At 51.5% G+C, this 19,640-nt stretch overlaps 1 protein-coding gene across 2 annotated transcripts in view; it reads left to right on the top strand.

Annotated features, from left to right (window-relative positions):
- The first annotated feature begins 699 nt into the window (after window positions 1-699).
- PMP22 (peripheral myelin protein 22) overlaps window positions 700-19,640 on the top strand; it is a 30,810-nt gene continuing 11,869 nt past the window's right edge. The window contains exons 1-3 of one of the 2 annotated variants that reach the window (XM_004760134.2): window positions 700-921; window positions 5,262-5,373; window positions 6,670-6,769. In XM_004760134.2, coding sequence (XP_004760191.1) covers window positions 5,296-5,373; window positions 6,670-6,769 — 178 coding nt within the window. In that variant the 5' untranslated portion in view covers window positions 700-921; window positions 5,262-5,295. Of the gene's footprint in view, window positions 922-3,344; window positions 3,549-5,261; window positions 5,374-6,669; window positions 6,770-19,640 lie in introns of those variants that run through there. The other variant, XM_004760135.3, reaches the window with a different exon arrangement.

Below are 19,640 nucleotides of genomic sequence, written 5' to 3'. Positions count from 1 at the left end.
AGGCTTCCCCAAACTCTACAGAGCACTACAAGGGGCCTCGCCCTCCCCGGACATAAGGGGTGGGGAAATTGCCAGAATTCCAAGAGACTCCTTCAAAACAACCAAGTGTCCTTGTCTCAGTGTTTCTACCCAGGAGAACTTGCTAGAGATGCAGGACACTTTCTGAGAGCCTGAAGGAACAGTGCAAAGAGCCCGAAGAAGACGGCACCTTCGTGTGTCTGCCTCTTTGCGACTTTTGCAATCGGCAATCTAGCCTGTCCTGCCGGACAGGCTGGAAGAGCTTCATCAGAGACTTGTTTACTTGAATAGGATTATCTCAGGAAGGTCAGCATTATCTGTGTGCAATGTTGGGGCTCCTGCAAACCATGATGTTGATTAAAAATGAGACTCATTCTGCAGGTAACACATATGACACGATGCACACCGACCCTTTGCATGGTGGATTTCCTCCTTGCAGAATTCCCCAGAGGGGTGAGAGGTGGGGTGCTGGGAGCTGGCACACAGGCTGGCACAAGTGGGAGCAGGCTTGGCTTCCCAGGTTGCAGGCATATCCCAAGTCCTTTCCCTGTTGAGCCCAGGTTCTCCATGCTCCGGGGGGCCCCTTGGGATCACTATGTTTTGGCAAGTATACAAAACAGGACGCTGTCTCTTTAAGTAGTAGAGGCTGAGAAGCTCTCAGGCCACCATGACATATCCCAGCATTGGACCAGCCCCTGAATAAACTGGAAAGACGCCTGGTCTGGCTTCAGTTACAAGGAGCACCACCAGGAAACATCTCGGGGATCCTGGTTGCAAGCAGTGGGGCTTAGAGTCTGCCTGCCCGTCTCTCCGTCGCCCTGTGGGGAGGGCCTTGCCTTGGCGTCCCTTGTGTTTGACTGCAAAGAAATCCGCGTGGAGGAAGGGGTTACACCGTTTGGCCTGGTGAGTCTTCTTGGCAAACTGTCCCTCTGGATAGTATGTGCTTATGCTTCTGGGAGAGCTGCCTGATCCCCCACTCGCTGCAAACCACGACTGGAAGGGATTGCAGTGGAGATGGTGCATTGTGTTGGAACTGACAGAAAATCAGAGGATGTTTTAAATCCCTGATGAGGAACTGGCTGTATACTCCGGCTGGGGAGGTGAGAAGGACTATCTGAGAGCATCTAGAAAGACCAGCCCTTCCAGATGTGAAGGGAGAAAGGGGGCCCGATGCTATTTCCCTGATGGGAAACAGCTCTGTACACACAGCTGGCAGGGAGACCTCGGGTTGGGAAGCAGGTCAGGGAGAAGTTTCCACCTGTAGCAAAGCACTGACTGGTCCTTGGGTATAGCCAAGCCCCAGGCAGTGTTTCCTTTTCTGCCCTGGGAACCGGACAGGCAGGAGGCAGGCGAGAGGCAGTAAGGGCTGGACCAAAGGATTCAGGTTCACATGCTCTGAAACCCACCACGCGGTACTACCTGCTCATTGACTAAAATATTGGGTTCAGGGAAGAGGAAGGAAACATGCCATGCTTTACAATGTGTGCGCTTTTCTAGATGTATATACTTCACGAAAAAGGTTATTGGGAACAAAAAAAGGAAGAGAAAGAAAATCCCGAGTTCAATATGCTAATATTTGTGAAGTGCTTAGAATAGTCCTCGGGACAAAGTGACCGCATAAATGTTGGTTAAATAAATAAAATAAAAGTCTGAATGGTATAAAGAGAGGCCATGATTCCTGGGGCACTGCTGACCTATAAAATGACCCAGGAGGAGAGAACACAGTGATATTCCTCTTGTTGGTTTTTCTACTTGCATATGAACTTCAGACCTGTGGGATTTCTAAGCTATTTTAGCTTGGTGGAGGGGGCTGTGTGTCTGCCTTGCCTTGAGGGCTAAAGATGATATAATAATAACCATGGTGACAATTTACTGAGTCCTGGTCCCTATGTTCTAGGCATTATGCTAAGTGCTTCACACACTTCATTCCTTTTACTCACCCCCATAAAATAGGCAGTACCAGATCTGCTTGGGGATGGGAAAGCAGAAGCTCATCCAACTTCACCTACTGGCTCAAGTTCACAATCCTGAGTAATCAGGTTTGTCTGAGCCCAGAATCAGAGTCCCTAAGCATTGCCCCATACCCCCCTCTCCCAGGGCGCATGTAAAGTCCTGTTAAAGTTCCTGCCACGTAATGGGCGTTGAGTGAAATTTTTACATGTTACCTTCTTTTTAGCCTCATAATATAAAAATTTTTAAAAAACCATTGTTTGAAGACTATTTCAGATAATGTACTTTTACTTAAAGATAAGAATATGCCATCAGCTACCCCAAGCAGCTACATTCAAAGAGTAAAGTCTTATGGAACCGTTTGACTCATTTAAAGCGATAAGGTTTTATGACACAGGACACTAGCAGGAGTGTGTGTGCCCGTGGGTGTGAAAGGGCTGCATTAGTAAGCAAAGACATTTAGAATCCACATTAAGTCTCCTTGTTGGTGCATCAAGAGTCTCGAATGGGAGAGACTCGCTAGGGCCCACCTGTGCCACGCCCAGAAGGGCTAGCCTCTCTCCCCGTGACGCTGGGCGGACCACGTTCAGGCGACTATGAATCAGCGGATTTCCCTGGCTGTTCTTCCCCGACCTCCAATGGCCAACTCCCCACCCTATGGCCGGGATGCCAGCCGAGGCTGGGAGCCTGGCCAGGAGCTTACCCACTTGTGGTCTGGTTTTGCCCAGGTTAGGAGGAGTCAGACCCCCTTCCCACCGCACCGCCCCCATCCCGCACCCAGGGATGCTGTTCTGTGGACGGCGGGACTCTCCCTCCTCCCGCTAATTCTCACCCAAGCAGGGCCCGCCAGTGGCTCCCCCTGTGTCCTCGGAACCCGGCACACCACCTAAGTGCAGACACTGACAGCGCGGGCACGCGGGCGCGGGGCAGGTGTGCCCCGGTAAAATGCCAGGGCAGGTCAGGCGCGCCCGCACCCTAGAGGAGAGAGAGGCCTTCCAGCGCTTAAGTGCCTGCTCCCCCCTTCCTGGAGGAGAGGAATCCAGCCTTGGCCCCCAGCGTGGGCGCAGTCCGCCTGCGCGCGCCCAGAAGCCCAGCGCTGGGCACCGGCGGGGGCGACCTTGGGAGGGCTCTTCCCACGTGGCTGAGGGGGCGGAGGGACCAGTTTATTGGCCTGCACTTGGTTCCAGGAACTCGGGGAGCCAGAGGAAGCGGAGGTGAGAACGCTCAGCTGCGCCTAGTTGCGAGTAAAAGTCGCAGCGGTTTTGCAGGGATCGACTTTCTCCTGGGGCGGATTGAAGGCCGAGTAACTGTCTCCTGCCTGCCCTCCCTCCTGCCCTCTCTCCTCCCTGAGGCCCGCCCCCCTGCACACGCTGACCCAGGGACACACCCTACTGCAGCGACGCAGACAGGGCGTTGTTCCCGTTAAAGGGGAACGCCGGGAGCCTCCCTCTGGCCCCTCGCTTCGCGCGCGCAGCCCCGCAGCGCAGCTGTCTTCGGGGACGCCAGCAGCAGAGCAAACGCACCGAGAGTTTGTGCCGGAGGCAACTTTGAGGATCAGGGACAGCCATCCCCTTTGGGCTGTAAGTGCTTTGGTAGGGGAAAGTGGATGAGATGGAGGAGAGACGGGCTTCTTCCGTCGATGGTGCCAGAAGGCGCGGAGCAGGCGCGGGCTTTGGGCTGGCTGGGTCTTCGAGGTGTCTTTCTGAGCTCAGACAGACAGACACGTCTTACGGTCTATCTTGCATAGTTCTTACGGGACTTGCAGGGATTCGGCGTGGCCTGCCTTATGGTACATAAATCATAAGGGGCCGAGTGTTGGTGTCCGGAATGTGGGGCAGGGACTGAGCAGCTTTCGTCTCGCTGGAGAAGCGCCTACTTGAGGACTCATTGGAAAATTGGTCCCTGCGGTGGACACCTTGGGAGAAGGCTGCTGGACCCCTGTGGTCCCCCAATTTCTAGCCACAAACCTCTTTCCGATTAGCCTTCTCTGCCCCTCTCTGGCTCTAGGAGCCACTGGATTTAATTTAAACCTTCTGGGAGACCTCGGGATACCGGGCTTTCTTCTTCCCAGACATTCCAGGGCTCTTTTGAATGTATTGCTAACGGAGCGCAGCGGAGGGGCCTGGTACTCTGGGTACTTTAAAAACGGAGTTATTGAAATGTCGTCTCTCTGGCCCAAGGCCCTGTGCTGAAACAGTCCCCCCAAGTGCAGCAGGGTTTTCACAGCCATACGTATCCTCTAACGGGTCACCCGGGTCTTCAGTTCCCCAAGGTCTGTAAAAATGAGGGACTAGGACCGCACAACTGCTCCGAGATGTCCTGCCAGCTCTGGTAGGCTGCGGTTCTCCTGGGACTCAACCCTGCGTCCTCCGCCTCTCCCTCCCACCGGACATCTGGCCCCCTCCATGCAGGCTCCTGGGCGCGCGTCCCGGAACGCAGAGGCTGGACCGGATTGCGTCTCGGCTGTGCATGCCGGGGGCGCGGCCGGGACCCTGGCGATCGGCAAGTGGCCAGCCCGGGAGCGCTGGGCCCGGCCCGCCGGGGCCGCCTGGGGAAGCGCGCGGTGGGCGGGAAGCGCAGGGTCGGGCCACTCTCTGGGCCACTCTTTCCTGCCCACACTCCCCCGGTCTGCGCCTCCTCTCCGGAGCCGCCCGTGTCGATGCCAGGCGGAGCTGGGGCCAGGACGGCTCCCCAGCGCTGGCAGAAGCGGGTGGAAACTCGGAAACTAACGGAATGCGGAGCGCGCCGGGTCTGGGCAACCAGCTTCCCGCCACGCGCTCTCCCTCACAGCGTGCCGCCAGTGTCCCCAGGCCTCCGGCAGAAATCTGGGCGCCTATCCCCTGACCCTCCACCTCCTCCTCCGTAGGAAAAGGGGCAGACTCTTCTGTCCCCTTCCCCACGTGGGGTTGGGCTCGCAGGCAACCCCGAGTGGGTGGACATGTGCCGCGGCCTCCGCTCGTCCTTCGGGGAAAACCTCTCTTCCCGGGATGACTTAGACGTGCGTACCCCTTGTTTTGTTCCCAAAGCAAAGGGATTTTTTGTCGCAGGCAGGCCCCGCGGCTGCCGGGCGGGGATGCTGCGGTCGGCTGCTGCCCTCTCTCGGCCGGCCCCCGGGAGGCGTGCAGGCGCCCGGGCCGGGCCGGGCCGGGCCAGGCGGGCGGGCGGGCGGGCGCGGTGCCAGCCCCCTGCATTCCGCCGGCGCTGGGACCCTCCCTCCGCGCGCTCCTCCTCCGTCGCTCGCTCGCGCGGGTTGGTTCGGCCTCACGTCCAGCCTCGGCTCTCTTTCCTGGCAGGCAGGAACTCCGCTGAGCCCAACTTGCCGCCACAATGCTCCTCCTGTTGCTGGGTATCATCGTCCTCCACGTCGCGGTGCTGGTGCTGCTGTTCGTCTCCACCATTGTCAGCGTGAGTGCCCGGCGGGCGGCGGGCGGGGCACCCCGAGCTCCCCTCTCCTCCCCACCCATGCCCTTCTCTCCCCCCAGCCCCTGTCCCACTCTTCCCCCCACCCTTGTCCCAAGGCTCCGGCCTCCCCCGGGCGACCATTCCGGCCTGGCTCCCTCTAGTTCAGCGCCCTGAGACAACGTAAAGTCTCAGACGTCCCCGCGGGGCGTTTTGCAGTTTCTGGCAATCCGCTCCCTTTCAGTTGTTTTGAGAAAACCGGAGCAGAGTCAGGGGTAGGAAGGAAGCAATCGTTGGTCCAGGTTAGCTGCGCAGGCCTCCGGATAATGTCGGTACAGAGCCAGAGTTCTCCGTCTTTCCTTTGATGAGATTGCGTAGCATTTCCCCCCCATCCCTCGCTGTAGATTCATGGAGGAAGGAAGCAGAGTATTAATGAAGTTTTGTTTTACTTCACATGCCACAGGTCAGCTGGACAGCTAAGTTCATAAAACACCCCTGGAGGGCTGGATATTGGAAGGTTAACATGGGCTCCTCCAAAAAAAGAATTCACAGTCCTGGGTCTGCTTTATGATGGGGACCCAGAGCCTTCCTCCATTAAGCCTCCAGTATAGGAACAGGTCATCAGGGTATAACTGATGTCACACACCCATCAGACATCTAGCACATTCGATTTGAGACTTCAGGCAGTGAGGTGACTGTGGCTTTAACTTTTTTAGGTAGGGGCAAAGTCCAGGCATGCGATTTTCCCCCTCTGGTTGAAAGGTTGAGAGAGAATTATGTCGGAAGGAGAAATATTGATGTTGGGGACTTGTGGGTTGTGCTATCATTTATAAGCGTCTTTACAATGTCTTAATTAATCTTGTTGGATTAGTAGGAATTATGGGTAAGGAGACAGTCTCTGAGGGGTGGTGGTTTTGGGGCTGCTGACACTCAGGAGATCAGGGAAGGGAGCTGGTTTGAATGTAGGTGTCCTGGGCTGAGTCCGAGCCTTGTTCTTCTATGGTACATATTTCTGCACATACTAGCTCACACGCATGTGCTACTTTTTTTAAAAAACAAAGTGCTTTTCACTTACAAACACTGCCCTCTGGCAGCACCATGTCTGAGCCAGCCCCCATCTCTCTCATTTCCCCCACCCCCGCATGACTGTGGCCTCTGGCCAGGCGCAGCAGGCAGGGCAGGGGGCAGGCTAGAGAGATGGGTGGGTGGATGAGGCTGCTCTTGCTTTCCCTTGGTCTTCACCCTCCCCTTCCCTTCGCTCCTCCCCAGCTTGTCTGATTGATCATGTCTGGTTCTTCCTAGCAATGGGTCGTGGGCAATGGACACGCAACCGACCTGTGGCAGAACTGTAGCACCTCTTCCTCGGGCAACGTCCTCCACTGCTACTCATCATCCGCGAACGGTGAGACTGGGGTTTTGCTTGTCCAGATCTGCGGGTGCTGTGTTTCTCAGTCCAGACCTGGAAACACTTGTTCTTAGAAGACACAGCTCCATTTTGCTGGGGTGGGGCAGAATGCAATGGGGACCAGGAATCCAAGATTAAAGGAGAGAGATAGCAGTTTCCCTGGCTAAGCCAAGACCCTGGTTATGTTGTACATTATCTCTGCCTGGAAAGATGCCCTAGAGCTCCCCCTTATCACTTGATGTAATGCTCCTTGTAAACAAAATAACTCAGATACAGATAAGTTAGCTCAATGGCAAGACTTTAGGCTAACCCCATTGGGACTTTGGCCCCAACCAGCATCTTTGGTGGTTGCTGTCTCTATCCAGAAATTTCTTGCTTCTGCCTTTTTCAGTGATGGTCCCAAAGGTAGTTGTTGGTCCAGCATTTGGTCCTCCATTTACAAGACTGCTTTTCTAGGTCGTGGGTCTCACTCCTGCCATTTAGCATCAAAACCTTAGAGTCTTTCCTTGTGGCAAGATGGGGACTCCAAGCTATTTGCAGAATGCTAAATTCTGGGAGGGTCCTTCATCCAGAGGATTTTGTCTCTTCTCTGTCCCCCCCCACCCGCCGTGTCCCCCCCCCGTCCCCCCCCCCATCGCTTGTGAGATATTTGAAACCAGGCATACTTGGAATCAAGTGAAGGGGATAATTGGCTGCGAAACACCCACTAGACACCTTAAGTACTCAGAGAGAGCATTACAGGGGATCAGGGAGTCCTGTGTCTGGATGTGGAGAGGCCAAGGTAAAGAGAGTGCATTCTTTTGGGCAGCTAGGCGCTGTTTAGTGGCATCATGGCCCCTGGGAGGGGCTGTAGTGCTTGGCTTTGAGGATATAGTGGGCGTGGCTTGGCACAGTCTCCTGTTTCAAAGGAGGTGCCCTCAGCCTGGAGAGGGACATCCTAGTAGGATGGGCAGAGAGAGCTTTCTGGACCTCCTGGGTTTTAAAAGACCAATGAAGTATGGCTCTCATTGCTGCTGAATGACTGTCCCTCATGATCCAGTTTCCCTGTTGAAGATGCTACAACTGATGAGAGAAACCAGTTTAGACCCAGGGCAATAAAGCAGGCAGTGAAGGGAGCCTTCGTTCTGGCTTTGCACAGTGCAGGTTCTTGGCTGGGCTTTGCGTCCCGTGGGCCCAGCACCCGATAATACCCCAGCTGTCACCAAAGCATTACAAACCAAACATCTCCAACCTCCGTATAAAGAGAAAGTGCTAGAACCGTTATTTGGTAGTTTCTGTGGGGAGGCTAGGCGAGGAGTAGAAAACCCTGGTTTATGTTGTCACTTTCTTGGGTGGGGGGAGGGAAGAAAAGAAAGACCTCTGTCCTTACTGATGCGAGCAGCCCTGAATCTTTTCTCGGAGCGTGTGAAAGATAGAGCATGGAAAACATCCCAGAGGGTGCATAGTGAGTTTGCAGGGTGAGTTGGCAACCAGGCAAATGGATGAAATACTCATGCGTGCCTGAGAATGTGGCCATAGCCCTGCTTGTCCCCAAAGCCACAGCATCCCTTGTCTACCCCGCTTCAGGGTCGGGCTCAAGTTCCCCAAGCCTCAGGATGGGCGGTGCCTCGCTCGCTACTGACACCTGGTGGCCACAAGTGATGATGCGGCCCGAAAAGGTGGCTTTCCCCGAGGGGTGGGGCGTGTCCACAGGCGCCCTTCCCTTAGTGGCGCGGGACCATGTGGGGTTGGCATGGAATCCTAGACTCTTAGAGCCGGAAGGGGGCAGAGGAGCAGCCGTCTAAACCGTGCTCAAACTGGGGAAAAGAGTGGTCTTCACGGTGGGCCTGTTATCGACCCTTTATGCTGCACCTGCCACGATTATAAATGGCTTTTCTCCCAACTTATAGAGGGACCAGTGTTACTTTCATTAGGACACCTTTCGTCTCTTAATTGGCTCTTTATGTGCCAAGCTTTTTCCTTGGGTTCCTTTACAATAACTTTGGGGTCTCTCTTGTGGGCTCCAAATCCATGTGGTTGCTTTGCGGTAGGGAGGCTGGGGGGGGGGGGACACCGAAGAATGGGTTTTCTTCCACGTCTGTCTTTTCCGATGTTTTGAGGGAATCTGGGGACACCCTTAAGTAAGCTGGGGTTGTTTGGACTTGAGCTTCTTCTATTTTCTGAATGCGTCTACAAACTTTCTGGCTTCATCCTGAACCTGGCTGTAGGTGGAAGTGAAAGAGGCTTCCTAGGGTGGATGCCAACAGGACCTGGCATCCAATGCCTGGCATGGAATGCTTCCCAGGCCCAGAGAATAGAAGGCCTCAGAAACTGGGGGCCTTGCCCTCAATGGTCCTGCGCCTCTTTGAGGATCCAGGGGATACGTGTGCAGGGGTGAATCACTGTGAAGGCGGCAGAGGCCAGATGCCCAAGGAGTGGGGGCAGGCATGCAGCGCCAGAGTTCAGGGGAGGAAGTGGAAGGGGAGTCTCGTGTGGGAGGTGGGATTTGATCCATCCTTCAGAGGATGGACAGGATTTAAATAAATACAGGCAAGGAGGAGGATATTCCCTGTCCAGGCAATGACGTGACCGCCAGCAAGGGGGCAGCAATGCAGGGGATTTGTCGGACCAGTTGGCTAGCATTCTGGTTAGGATTAAGATTGGCTGTACGTAACAGAGCATCTTCAAGAAGCAGTGGTTTAAATAAGATCGTTTATGGCACTTTATGAAATTGTCAGAGGCCCAGGCACTTTCTAGCTCCTTTCTTTGCCCTCTCTTTCATTTGGTCCTCATCCTCATAGACTAAAGGGCTGCTGGAGCTCCAGCCATCTAATATATGCTTCAGACAGCAGAGTGGAGAAAAGAGGAGACGAATGTGTGCCCTTCCCTTTTCATGAAGTATCTCCAGATGGACGACATACTTCTCTTTCTATCTTTTATGGGAACTTAGTCATGCAGCCACACCTAGTTAAGAAGGGAGACCGGGAATATAGTCATCTGGCCTCGTGGGATGCATGGCTTCCCAATTCCTAGAAATTTCATAGCAAGCATCTCCCACTAAGCCTGGTTTGAAACACATCTCTCCAGGGCTTTGACCATCCCCCCCGCTCTATACTCGGTCCTACTGTTTTACCATAGTTCTGCTGGGTCCTTTGCAGTTTCTGAGCAGACCTCCATTGTTTTAGGATTTTTCAAATATTTCATCTCTCCTCTGTCCTGGGTTCCATCCACCATCCTGCCTTTCTGACAAAGCCCCATGTCGGAAAGTGTATAACCCTTAGACTTCCCTCTGTTTCTCTCTGTCTCCAGTCATTAAGTCTTTAGACTTATTGTTTCATGACGTCTTTGGGATCTTTGTTTTTTTCCAGCCTCCATCTCTTGTGAACTCCAGACCTGCATAGCCAGCCATTTACCAGACATTTCCACAGGGATGTCTCAGAGGCACCCCTGAACTAGTCAGTCTGTACCTTCCTCCACCAAACCTACCTCTTTGACAGTTTCTAGGATTTTATTTTATTTTATTTTATAAGATTTTATTTATTTATTTGACAGAGAGAAAGATCACAAGTAGGCAGAGAGGCAGGCAGAGAGAGAGGGGGAAGCAGGCTCCCCACTGAGCAGAGAGCCCGATGCGGGCCTCGATCCCAGGACCCTGAGATCATGACCTGAGCTGAAGGCAGAGGCTTAACCCACTGAGCCACCCAGGCACCCCAGTTTCTAGGATTTTAGTGAACTCGGCTCGTGTCTGCAGCCGGCCTGGATGTGTTCCCTCCTTGCTCCTCATAGCACCCTTATAGCTCCCTCATAGCTACCCCCTGCCCGCCTCCCCTGCCCTGGCCACTGGCTATTCCCTTGAAGGTCACCATGCTTCTAGGACTTATCAGGGCCACAGAGGAGGCCCCCAAACACTTCACCTTGCTTGTTTCTTTGTAACTAAGTTTTCACATTGACTCCAGGGTGATAATTTTAAAAATACAAAGCCATGCCTATGACTCTGGATTTGAAGAATTTCAGAGTCCTCTCCTTGGTCTTAATCCTCAGATGGAGATCTCTCCCCAATATCATAGGAAACTACCTGAATGATCTATTCCCGTGAAACCTCACTGCTTATTTCTTCTTCTCATCTTGGAACTTTCTTGATCATAAACTTCCCATCTCAGGTCTTTCCCTTTCTCCCCTCCTCTGTTCTTTGTGTACAGCTACTCTGTGGGTGCCTGTCCTCTACCAGATACCACTGTAGACACTGAGGATGTCAGAGTGAACAAGAGCCTGCATTTTACTGGGTGAAATGAACAACCAAGAAACTTGGATAATTTGGGGCAGGGAAGGGAACTATAAAGAATGAAACAGACTAATGTGTCATGAGGGATTGGGGTGGGGAAGGGAGCCTCTTGCAGGAGTGACCCCTTGGGGATGACCAGGAGTCAGCCGTATGAACATCTGGAGAAGGTTCCAGGCAGAGGGGCCAACCAGCGCAGGCTCTCTGGGCAAGGAAGGGGCCTGACAGCATTGAGGGACAGAGGGCAGACAAGATAGCGGGAAGACAGAGGCGAAGGGTAGAATAGCATGCTGGCCTGTAGCTCGTTCCAGAGCCTAGTAAGCAGTTTGGTACATTCGGGTGCATTTCTACCTTTTACTGTCCATTTAGACCTGCTGTGTTTTACGTGCATCTCGGTCCATTTATTTCCAAGTTGGAGCAGCAGTCCAGATCATCTGTAAGGCAGAACACATCAGAAACTTTGCATGGTAGAAAAGCACTGATGCATGTCTGGCCATTGTCCCGAGACAAGAGATTCTTACTCAACGTTGCTTTCTTTTCCTCTGCTGCTTTGCCCATCTTTCTCATTGAGATCTTTTACTTTCACACGAAATCCCATAGGGATCTATCCATTTCCCATCTAATTTTCAAAATAGCTAGAAATGTTATTTCCTGGTAGGAAATTAGGATCCAGTAACAAATAGTTTCTTTCTGTTTTGAGTAAGAAAGCGGAGCCTTGGGGTGAGGCAGGCAGGACCCATGGGGGTGGCGTCTGTATAAGCTACATCCATCCAGAGACAGAGGAGGCCAGTTCCTAGAGCCTTGGTTTTCAAATTAATGAGATCTGAGCAGCTCCGGCTGGGATCTGGGGAGCAGGGGCGATGCACCAACCTTCTCCCCAAGTCCCGAAGGCGCCTGTCTCCTTGGAGCCCTTACGCCATGCGTGAGTTTAAAATCTACTGACCCAGAAAGTTTGGCAAAATGTGTCTTGGGTTGACCGAACTAATGCTTTTTGTTTTGAATACTCCATATTGTGCACATTTTAGGTCCCAGTGCACACAGGCATTCTCCCAACGCTTTGTTTTATCTGCATGGACCTGGTGGGTAGCAGAATGAATCAGAGTTCTGGAGTCGGGCTATCGGCTGCTTGGGGCTCCAGGAGCTGGAAGGGCTCAGACCTGACCTTGCCGGCCCTTTGCTTGGCTAGCTCTTCATTGGTTGCAGAGACATGATCTTTCCTAAAACCCATCCCCCCATGCCCTGCCCCCACTTAAAAAGTCCTTCTTTGTCTCAGAACGGAACTGACCATCCGGAGGTGTTAGGCACATAAAACGTATGCATTCTTGAATTCTTTTCATTTTGTTCTGAACACAAAAGTGTGATGGAAAAAACCAGGCTCTCTTCCAGTCTGTCCCCAGAACACCCAGGGCCACCTCGGTGGTCACTTGTCTGTGTCTTCCCTGATTCCAGATTTCTCTCTCTCTCTCTCTTTTTTACATCCATTTGGTGGCCTTCTCATTTCGGCAAGGGCATCAGACCATTTCCTTGTCTGTGGCTCAGCTCTTGGTCAGTTTGGAGAGAACACAGGAGACCCTCTGCATTTATGGGTTCATGTTTTGCAATTTAAAATCTTCCCGGCTCTCTGGGCCAACCCACAATCTCTGCCCAAGTAACGGCTCTTGATTTTACAGGCCCCTGTGGGTTGCCGAGGCCCTGGCAGGCAAGGGAGGGGCAAGGAAGGGGATGCGGTGTCAGAATGCTCATGTTTCAAGCCTCGAAGTTTCTCATCAGACGCCAACGTCCAGGAGTTCGCCCTGCATGCTTGTTCAAATCTGGGTCTGAACCACACGGCCCTTGAGGCTCACGGTCTTTGCTCTTTCAGAAATTTAAATTGCATTTCCAGGATCCAGCAGAGTCAAGAAAGCATCTCTTATATTTCAGGAGCAGGGATTGGCCGTAATGGGGCTGAGGTTGTGGGTGTTGGTTTTCAGGGCCCAAGAGAGGGATGTCTGGCACAAAGCCTCCTGGGTGTGTTGTTGTGGACACACACGTAGACTCCCAATGTTGGCAGGGACCTGGGAGGTCATCAAGTCCATCCCTCTTTCCCGCTGCACCTTGCTTCAGACACCTTTCTGCTACGCCCATCCCATGTTCATCCTACCAGTGACGGGGACCTCACTACCTTTCAAGAGAGCCTCTTTCATTTTTTTTTTTTTAAGATTTTATTTATTTATTTGACAGACAGAGATTACAAGTAGGCAGAGAGGCAGGCAGACACAGAGGAAGGGAAGCAGGCTCCCCACTGAGCAGAGAGCCCAATGTGGGGCTCGATCGCAGGACCCTGGGATCATGACCTGAGCTGAAGGCAGAGGCTTTTACCCCACTGAGCCACCCAGGCGCCCCTACCTCTTTCATTTTTTTTTTTTTTTTTTTAAAGATTTTATTTATTTATTTGACAGAGAGAGATCACAAGTAGGCAGAGAGGCAGGCAGAGAGAGAGAGAGGAGGAAGCAGGCTCCCCGCTGAGCAGAGAGCCCGATGCGGGACTCGATCCCAGGACCCTGAGATCATGACCTGAGCCGAAGGCAGCGGCTTAACCCACTGAGCCACCCAGACGCCCCACCTCTTTCATTTTTAAAGAGCTAACACCACAGTCCCTTTCATTTATATTCCTCAAATATGTTGAGCGCATCCACAAACTGACGCCGTAGAGCTGAACAAGAAGGACTGAGTCTCTGCTCTAGTGGGGCTCACGGTGACTTTTAGGGGGACACCCAGAGTATACAATAAATACTCAGGGGCAGAGAGAGGAAAGGATTCTGAAGGAGACAGAATGATGACATAGAAAGTCGCCAGGGTCAGGGGAACTGGTTATGGAAGGCTTCTTCCCTTCCGGTTATGTGGCTGGAGACAGGAAGGACTGGTCATGGGAAGAACCACAGGAAGAATATTCCAGGAGGTAATGGAAAGAGGCCAGTGTTGGCTGAGTGTGCTGACTGGAGGAGTAGGGGGTGGGGGGTGAGGCGGGAGAGGGGAGGGCAGGAAGAAAGGCACAGGGTCTAGAGCTGAGTGTTGGGATATCCCAGTGATTAAACGGGGTACGGAAAGGAGTTAGTCAAAGGGACTGGGAAAGAGTGGCCAGTGATACAGGAGGGGAGCCGTGAGTCATTGTCATAAGTGGTGTCTCTGTTAGACCCAAGTCTGTCCCCTCTTAGGTCTGCTCATTTCCGACGGTTTCCTTCCTGCCTGATGGGCTGGACTGGGGTTTGACCAGGTTGCCTGGTTTTAAACTTCTGAAGCGTCCCTAGGCTGACTTCAAATATTCAGAGACCCCAGTTTTGTCTTCGAGGCTCTCCACTTGTCTGGGTGATGCCTCCTTCCTTCCGTGGCTTCTCCCGGACTGGCTAGATTCCTCAGAAATCCCAGCTATGTCACGTTCTGCCTCTAGAGAGCGGGCATGAGCCGCTTCCTACCCCTCGGAACCTGGGGTGGTGGTTTGACTACCCCGTAGATGAACGGAGAATGGGGACCTCATTACCTTGCCACACCAGTCTCGCTCCTCCCTCCCTAGCTGCGGTGACTTCGAAAGCTAAAGAAAGCAGGCTCGTTTAATTCATCAGATTTCAAACGTATTATTCAACCTCTCAGTAACCTCTGTGTATTGTGGTGGAAAGCCCAGTGCAGTAGACCTCAGGACTCCTTGCTTTTTTTTTTTTTTTTTTTTTTTGCCCTGGGCCTGCCTCTAACGACCTGAGAACCTGGGACGGTGTCTGGGTTGCCGAGCAGAGCGAGCATGCAGGTCGGGCCTAGAGTTGGCACCTACCACATCAGGTCCTGAGTGGGGGTGGCCTCTGAGACGGGCCTTGGAAATTAGGTAGGATGTCAGTAGCTGTGCAGGGGAGAGTAGGGTGTTGTGCTAGGGGAAGGGAAGGGGCGGTGGTTACTGTGCCTACTCTAAGTCTTAATCACCGTGATGCTTGGCTTTTCTGAAAATAATTCCAGGATTGGAAGGAGAGGGGGCTTCTGGTGATTATTATGTGGGGAATGCCTTTCAAACCCAAAGATCCCGAGAACAACGCAGCCATTCCCGCTCATCCTCTGTGCTCTCTTGAATAATACAGTTCATAAACAATGGCTTTTGGTCCTCGAAGGCCATTTTTCTGGCCAAACCCAGTGGTTCCAAGAGGCCTGTTCTTCTTCTTTTTCTTGTTCCTCTTCTTTTTTTTTTTTTTTTTTTTAAGATTTTATTTCCAAAAGGCCTGTTCTTAAAAAAAAAAAAAAAAAAAAAGGTTTTCTGTTGAGTCAGTTTGAAAAACACGAAAATTCTAAAGTTAAGAAGGCTTCTCATATGGCAAGAATTCCTTTCCCCTTTACTGTGTTTCATTACACGTTATAATTAACATCCACGGAAGGAGGTTAATGGACTTGGCCGTGGAACCCATCTCCTCTCTTTTTGTTTTTTTATTCAGCCCTTGGGTCCCGTAACAATTCTTTGAGAAACACGGCCTAGCCTAACCTGATCCTCGGGTTACTAGCGTTTTCCAACCGGAAAATAAGGGAAGCCTCCAACAGCTTCCTATTTTCAGGTACTTTCTGTGCTATATTATATTCCCCTTTCAAGCCCCAGGATTAGTCAGCAGAATAAGACTTTTTTGGTGTCAAACCACAGATGCAAGTTAAGGCTCTGAAAGACTCCTCCTTGTGTCTACGACTAAGCCTGTTAATCAGGAGTACGGTTAATTCAGATTTAGCTGAAACACCTTGACCTGCAGTTTCTTTCTGTGGATTTTGCTCTGGTTAACATGCCCCCTCCCATGACTATGTGTTGGAAAATTTTTCTCCCTGGTGGCCTTCCTCATCTCTGTGAGCTCCAGGCGGCTCTCTGTGGGCTGAGAGGCTACACTCAGCTTGCTTCCAGCCTGAGACCTGAACGTCCTTTCAAAGCCGTTGGCTGGTCTGAATGGGGATGAAACTGAAGCCTCCCCACCCACCGGGGTGGGGGACCCAGGCTGGGCTCTGCATGTGCTCCGGCTGGTGGGCAAAGCCCAAGGGCAAAAGCCACATTGTTGAGGATGGAGGCCTCTTGGCAGGTCACCTATTCCTGGAATGCCATGTAAGGAAAATGGCACTGTGATGGTAGGGGAATGGGAAGGTTTGAGGGTGGGGAGCCAAGCCTTGTTGAGCCTGTGTGTTTTTTTTTTTTTCATTATCATTATTATTATTATTTTTGGTCACATGCTTTTGAAAGCAGCCCAGTGTTATGCACCTGTGCAATCCCATCGATCTCTTGGAGTTGGGACTCATCCCCTCTGAGGGCCTCTTTCTTGGAGGCTTTCTTCTCTCCTGGCCTCCTGGTTGTCTGCGGTGACTCTCCCGCCCCTGTCCTTCCTCTCCCTTCCAAGAAAACCGGTTCTTTTGTTGACAGAGTCAGAAAGCTTTTAGGAGTCGCTCAGAGCCCAGCGGGACTCCCTGCGGGGCAAGGAGGATGGGCGGGGCACTTGGCTCTGTGCCCACGATGAAGGACGGACGCGGAAGGTCCCGGATGCTCCGGTACATTTCAAAGTGCTTCATCCTCTCTGAGCCCATAACCCACTGGACTGCAGGCCCCTGGGCTAAGAATACAGCTGTGGGGGCAGATGTCCTTCCTTTACCGCTTAGCTGCCACGGCAGCAGGAATCTGACCTTGAGGCGAGCTTTGATCATTGGGTAACTCAAGCTTGCCCTTATCTGCGGGGGGAGCAGGGTCTGCCTGCACCCGCGGCCCACGTCAGAGCGCTGTCAGCACCTCCTGGACCTGGCAATCTCATTAAAACCACGCCTGCAGAGAGTTTCAGGGCTCTTAATTCCTAGGCTCTGCACCAAGGTTGGAGATGAAAACATTGCCAGGGGGAATTCCCCAAGTATTCACCCAGGTGTCCACTTGGGGCCAGCCACTGCGCTGGGCCTGGGGGATGACCGGGGGTGCTCATTACTGGCTCAGCGAGTCATCGGAAATTTGCAGTTGGAGAGACAGCGTCGTCCTGCCCTGGGGCTCGGGTAGGAGCTCAGATTTGCCCCTTGGAGTGTTGGTGTCATGTGAAGTTTGCTTCCTATAAAACAGCTTTGTCATTGAGACCTCTGTCCCTTACATCCGTTGTCTCGCTACCCTTAATAATGACGTCCCGTACATCTGACTTGCTTTGCGACAGCAGAGGTTGGCCACTACACCCTGCAGGCTGAGTCTGGCCCAGGGCCTGATTTAGTGTCAGATGTTACTGGATGAGAGGCCCCGCCCATTCATTTACATAGTGACTGAGACCAATTTTGTGCTAAGATGCCAAAACTGAGTATGGCCCCAGAGACCCTACCTTTGGCTTGCAAAGCCTAAAAGAGTCACAGTCTGCCTCTTTCCAGATAATTTGCAAATACTGGCAAATGCATTTGGAGTTCTGGTTGGTCCCCTAGTCATATAGCTTGTGGGAACATTATGGTCCCCATTTTTCATTACCAGAGTGACCCAGCCAGAGGTACCCCAGAAACCATACCCTGGAACAGTCCGTACATGCTTATTTGCCCTCGTCCTCCACATCAGCTTTTAAACGGGGGGGGGGGGGGAGCTCATATCATCCCTGGGCAGAACTTTCCTATCAGTTCTCTTGATCATTGCGGTAGCCCTGCAAGATAGTTGGTGTGTCATGTCAGAGAAGAGAAATCCAAGGCCAAACACATGGTAACTGAGAAGTGAAGCCGGTGGTCAGCAGAAGGGGGTGGCAGAGCCATCTCCTGGGCTGCCCAGCAGTCGGGCTTGGCGCGTCCTCATACAGGATCAAACACCTGCCATGCCCCGAGTGGGGATTCCTGCTCTCCTGGTCGAGTCCCATCCGGATGAAGGATTCTGGATCCGGAGAAATGTCCTCCGCACTTCCGAATCTCCTCAGGACATGGTGGGCTTCCTTCTGAATAATCCTATGCACCTTCAGCCAGCCTGTCAGGGCTGGAATGGAGGCTGCTCCCTGCTGGGCCCGTTGGCTCTCTCCCCAGCTCCCCCTCTGAGAGCATCCGAGGGAAGAAGTCCCTTTACTCTCGGCAGGTAGAAGACCAGTCCTGTCCAGTTTTCCAAGTGTTCTTTGAATTTTGGATACCTTCTTGTGGCCTGCTGTGCTGCTTTGCCTTGGGATCTTTTAAGTTAGTTTTAATTATTCAAATGTTACAGGAAAGTATTCTCCTTATTAAAAATAAATCTGACGGTGCAGATTTGGTCTTTGAGCAGAGGCCAAACTCTCCTCCATTCTAGCTCCAGATCCTGGGGGTGGCCGTGGGTATCAGTTGGCGTGGCTTTGGCTCTTTCCAGTGAACACACACACACACACACACACCTATTTATAAAGCTTTTTGGTGTGTATTTCCATAATGACATCACGTTGTGTGGACACCTTAGTCCTTTCGATGTCTCAGAGATCTAACTCATGACTCTAGTGGTTGCAAAAATATTCCATTGGAGGGATTGACCCTAATTTATTGCCACTCATGGGAGTGATGGTATAATGAGCAATCCTATTCATGTCTCTTTGGGGTATGTTTAAGTATTTATCCACAGTGTAGTGATTAAATGGTGGAGTCCTGTTATTGGCATCTAACAATTTAAATATATTCTGCCAAATTGCCAGTCACAGAAGGTTGATTATATATCATTCATCTGAATGTTCAGGGGTATCTCATACATGTACTCGGTTGACCTTAAGAACCTTTTTGATTTTTGCCAGTGTGATAGATAAACTTTGGCATCACATTCCTTGTGGATTTTCCTTGCATTTTCTTGGATATTAATGAGGTTGAACACCATTACATATGTTTATTGGCTATTCCTTTTTTTTTTTTTAAGATTGTATTTATTTACTTGACAGAGATCACAAGTAGGCAGAGAGGCAGGCAGAGAGAGAGAAGGGGAAGCCGGCTCCCTAGCGAGCAGAGAGCCCGATGCGGGGCTCGATCCCAGGACCCTGAGATCATGACCTGAGCCAAAGGCAGACCCTTAACTGACTGAGCCACCCAGGTGCCCCTCAGATAAGTTTTTAAAGCATTTGACAAGTTCCAGTTGAGATATATTTTAGGTTTGCATTGAATTTGTACATTATGTTGGGAGAAAGCGGCATCTTTAAGACTTCGAGTGTTTCTATCTGGGAAGATAGTATGTCTCTATGTCTTTAGCACTTCTTTTATGTGCTTTATTAAAATGTGTCTGCCTTTCTGAGCCCCGCACCAAAGAACATGAGTCTTTAATTAATTGTAGTTTTGTCCTTTTTAAATTTTATTAACAATTGCGCTCCTCAGTAATGAGTCAGTTCATTTTGGCTTCATTTAATTATTTCTTTTTTAACTTCTTAAGTGGAAAGTTTAGTTCATTCTTTGCCAGTATTTGTGATTTTTAGTAAATGCTCCAAGGGCGTGCATTTTCCACTGAGTACGGCTTGGACCACTGCCCACAGATTTGACATTTACTACTCTCTCAATCCCAATCCCTGCTGAGCAAAGTTTTAGTTTTCATCTTGATTTCTTTGTCCAAATACTATTTTTAAATTTCCAATCTTTTTTTCACCAATTTGTTTTTCATTCCTACTTTCTGTTTGCCTCAGTTTATGCCTGTATCACTTT

The sequence above is a fragment of the Mustela putorius genome, unplaced genomic scaffold (assembly GCF_011764305.1).
Source record: "Mustela putorius furo isolate JIRA1106 unplaced genomic scaffold, ASM1176430v1.1 tig00000867_pilon_pilon_pilon, whole genome shotgun sequence".
Classification (NCBI taxonomy): domain Eukaryota; kingdom Metazoa; phylum Chordata; class Mammalia; order Carnivora; family Mustelidae; genus Mustela; species Mustela putorius.
This window is presented reverse-complemented; position numbering and strand designations above follow the sequence as displayed.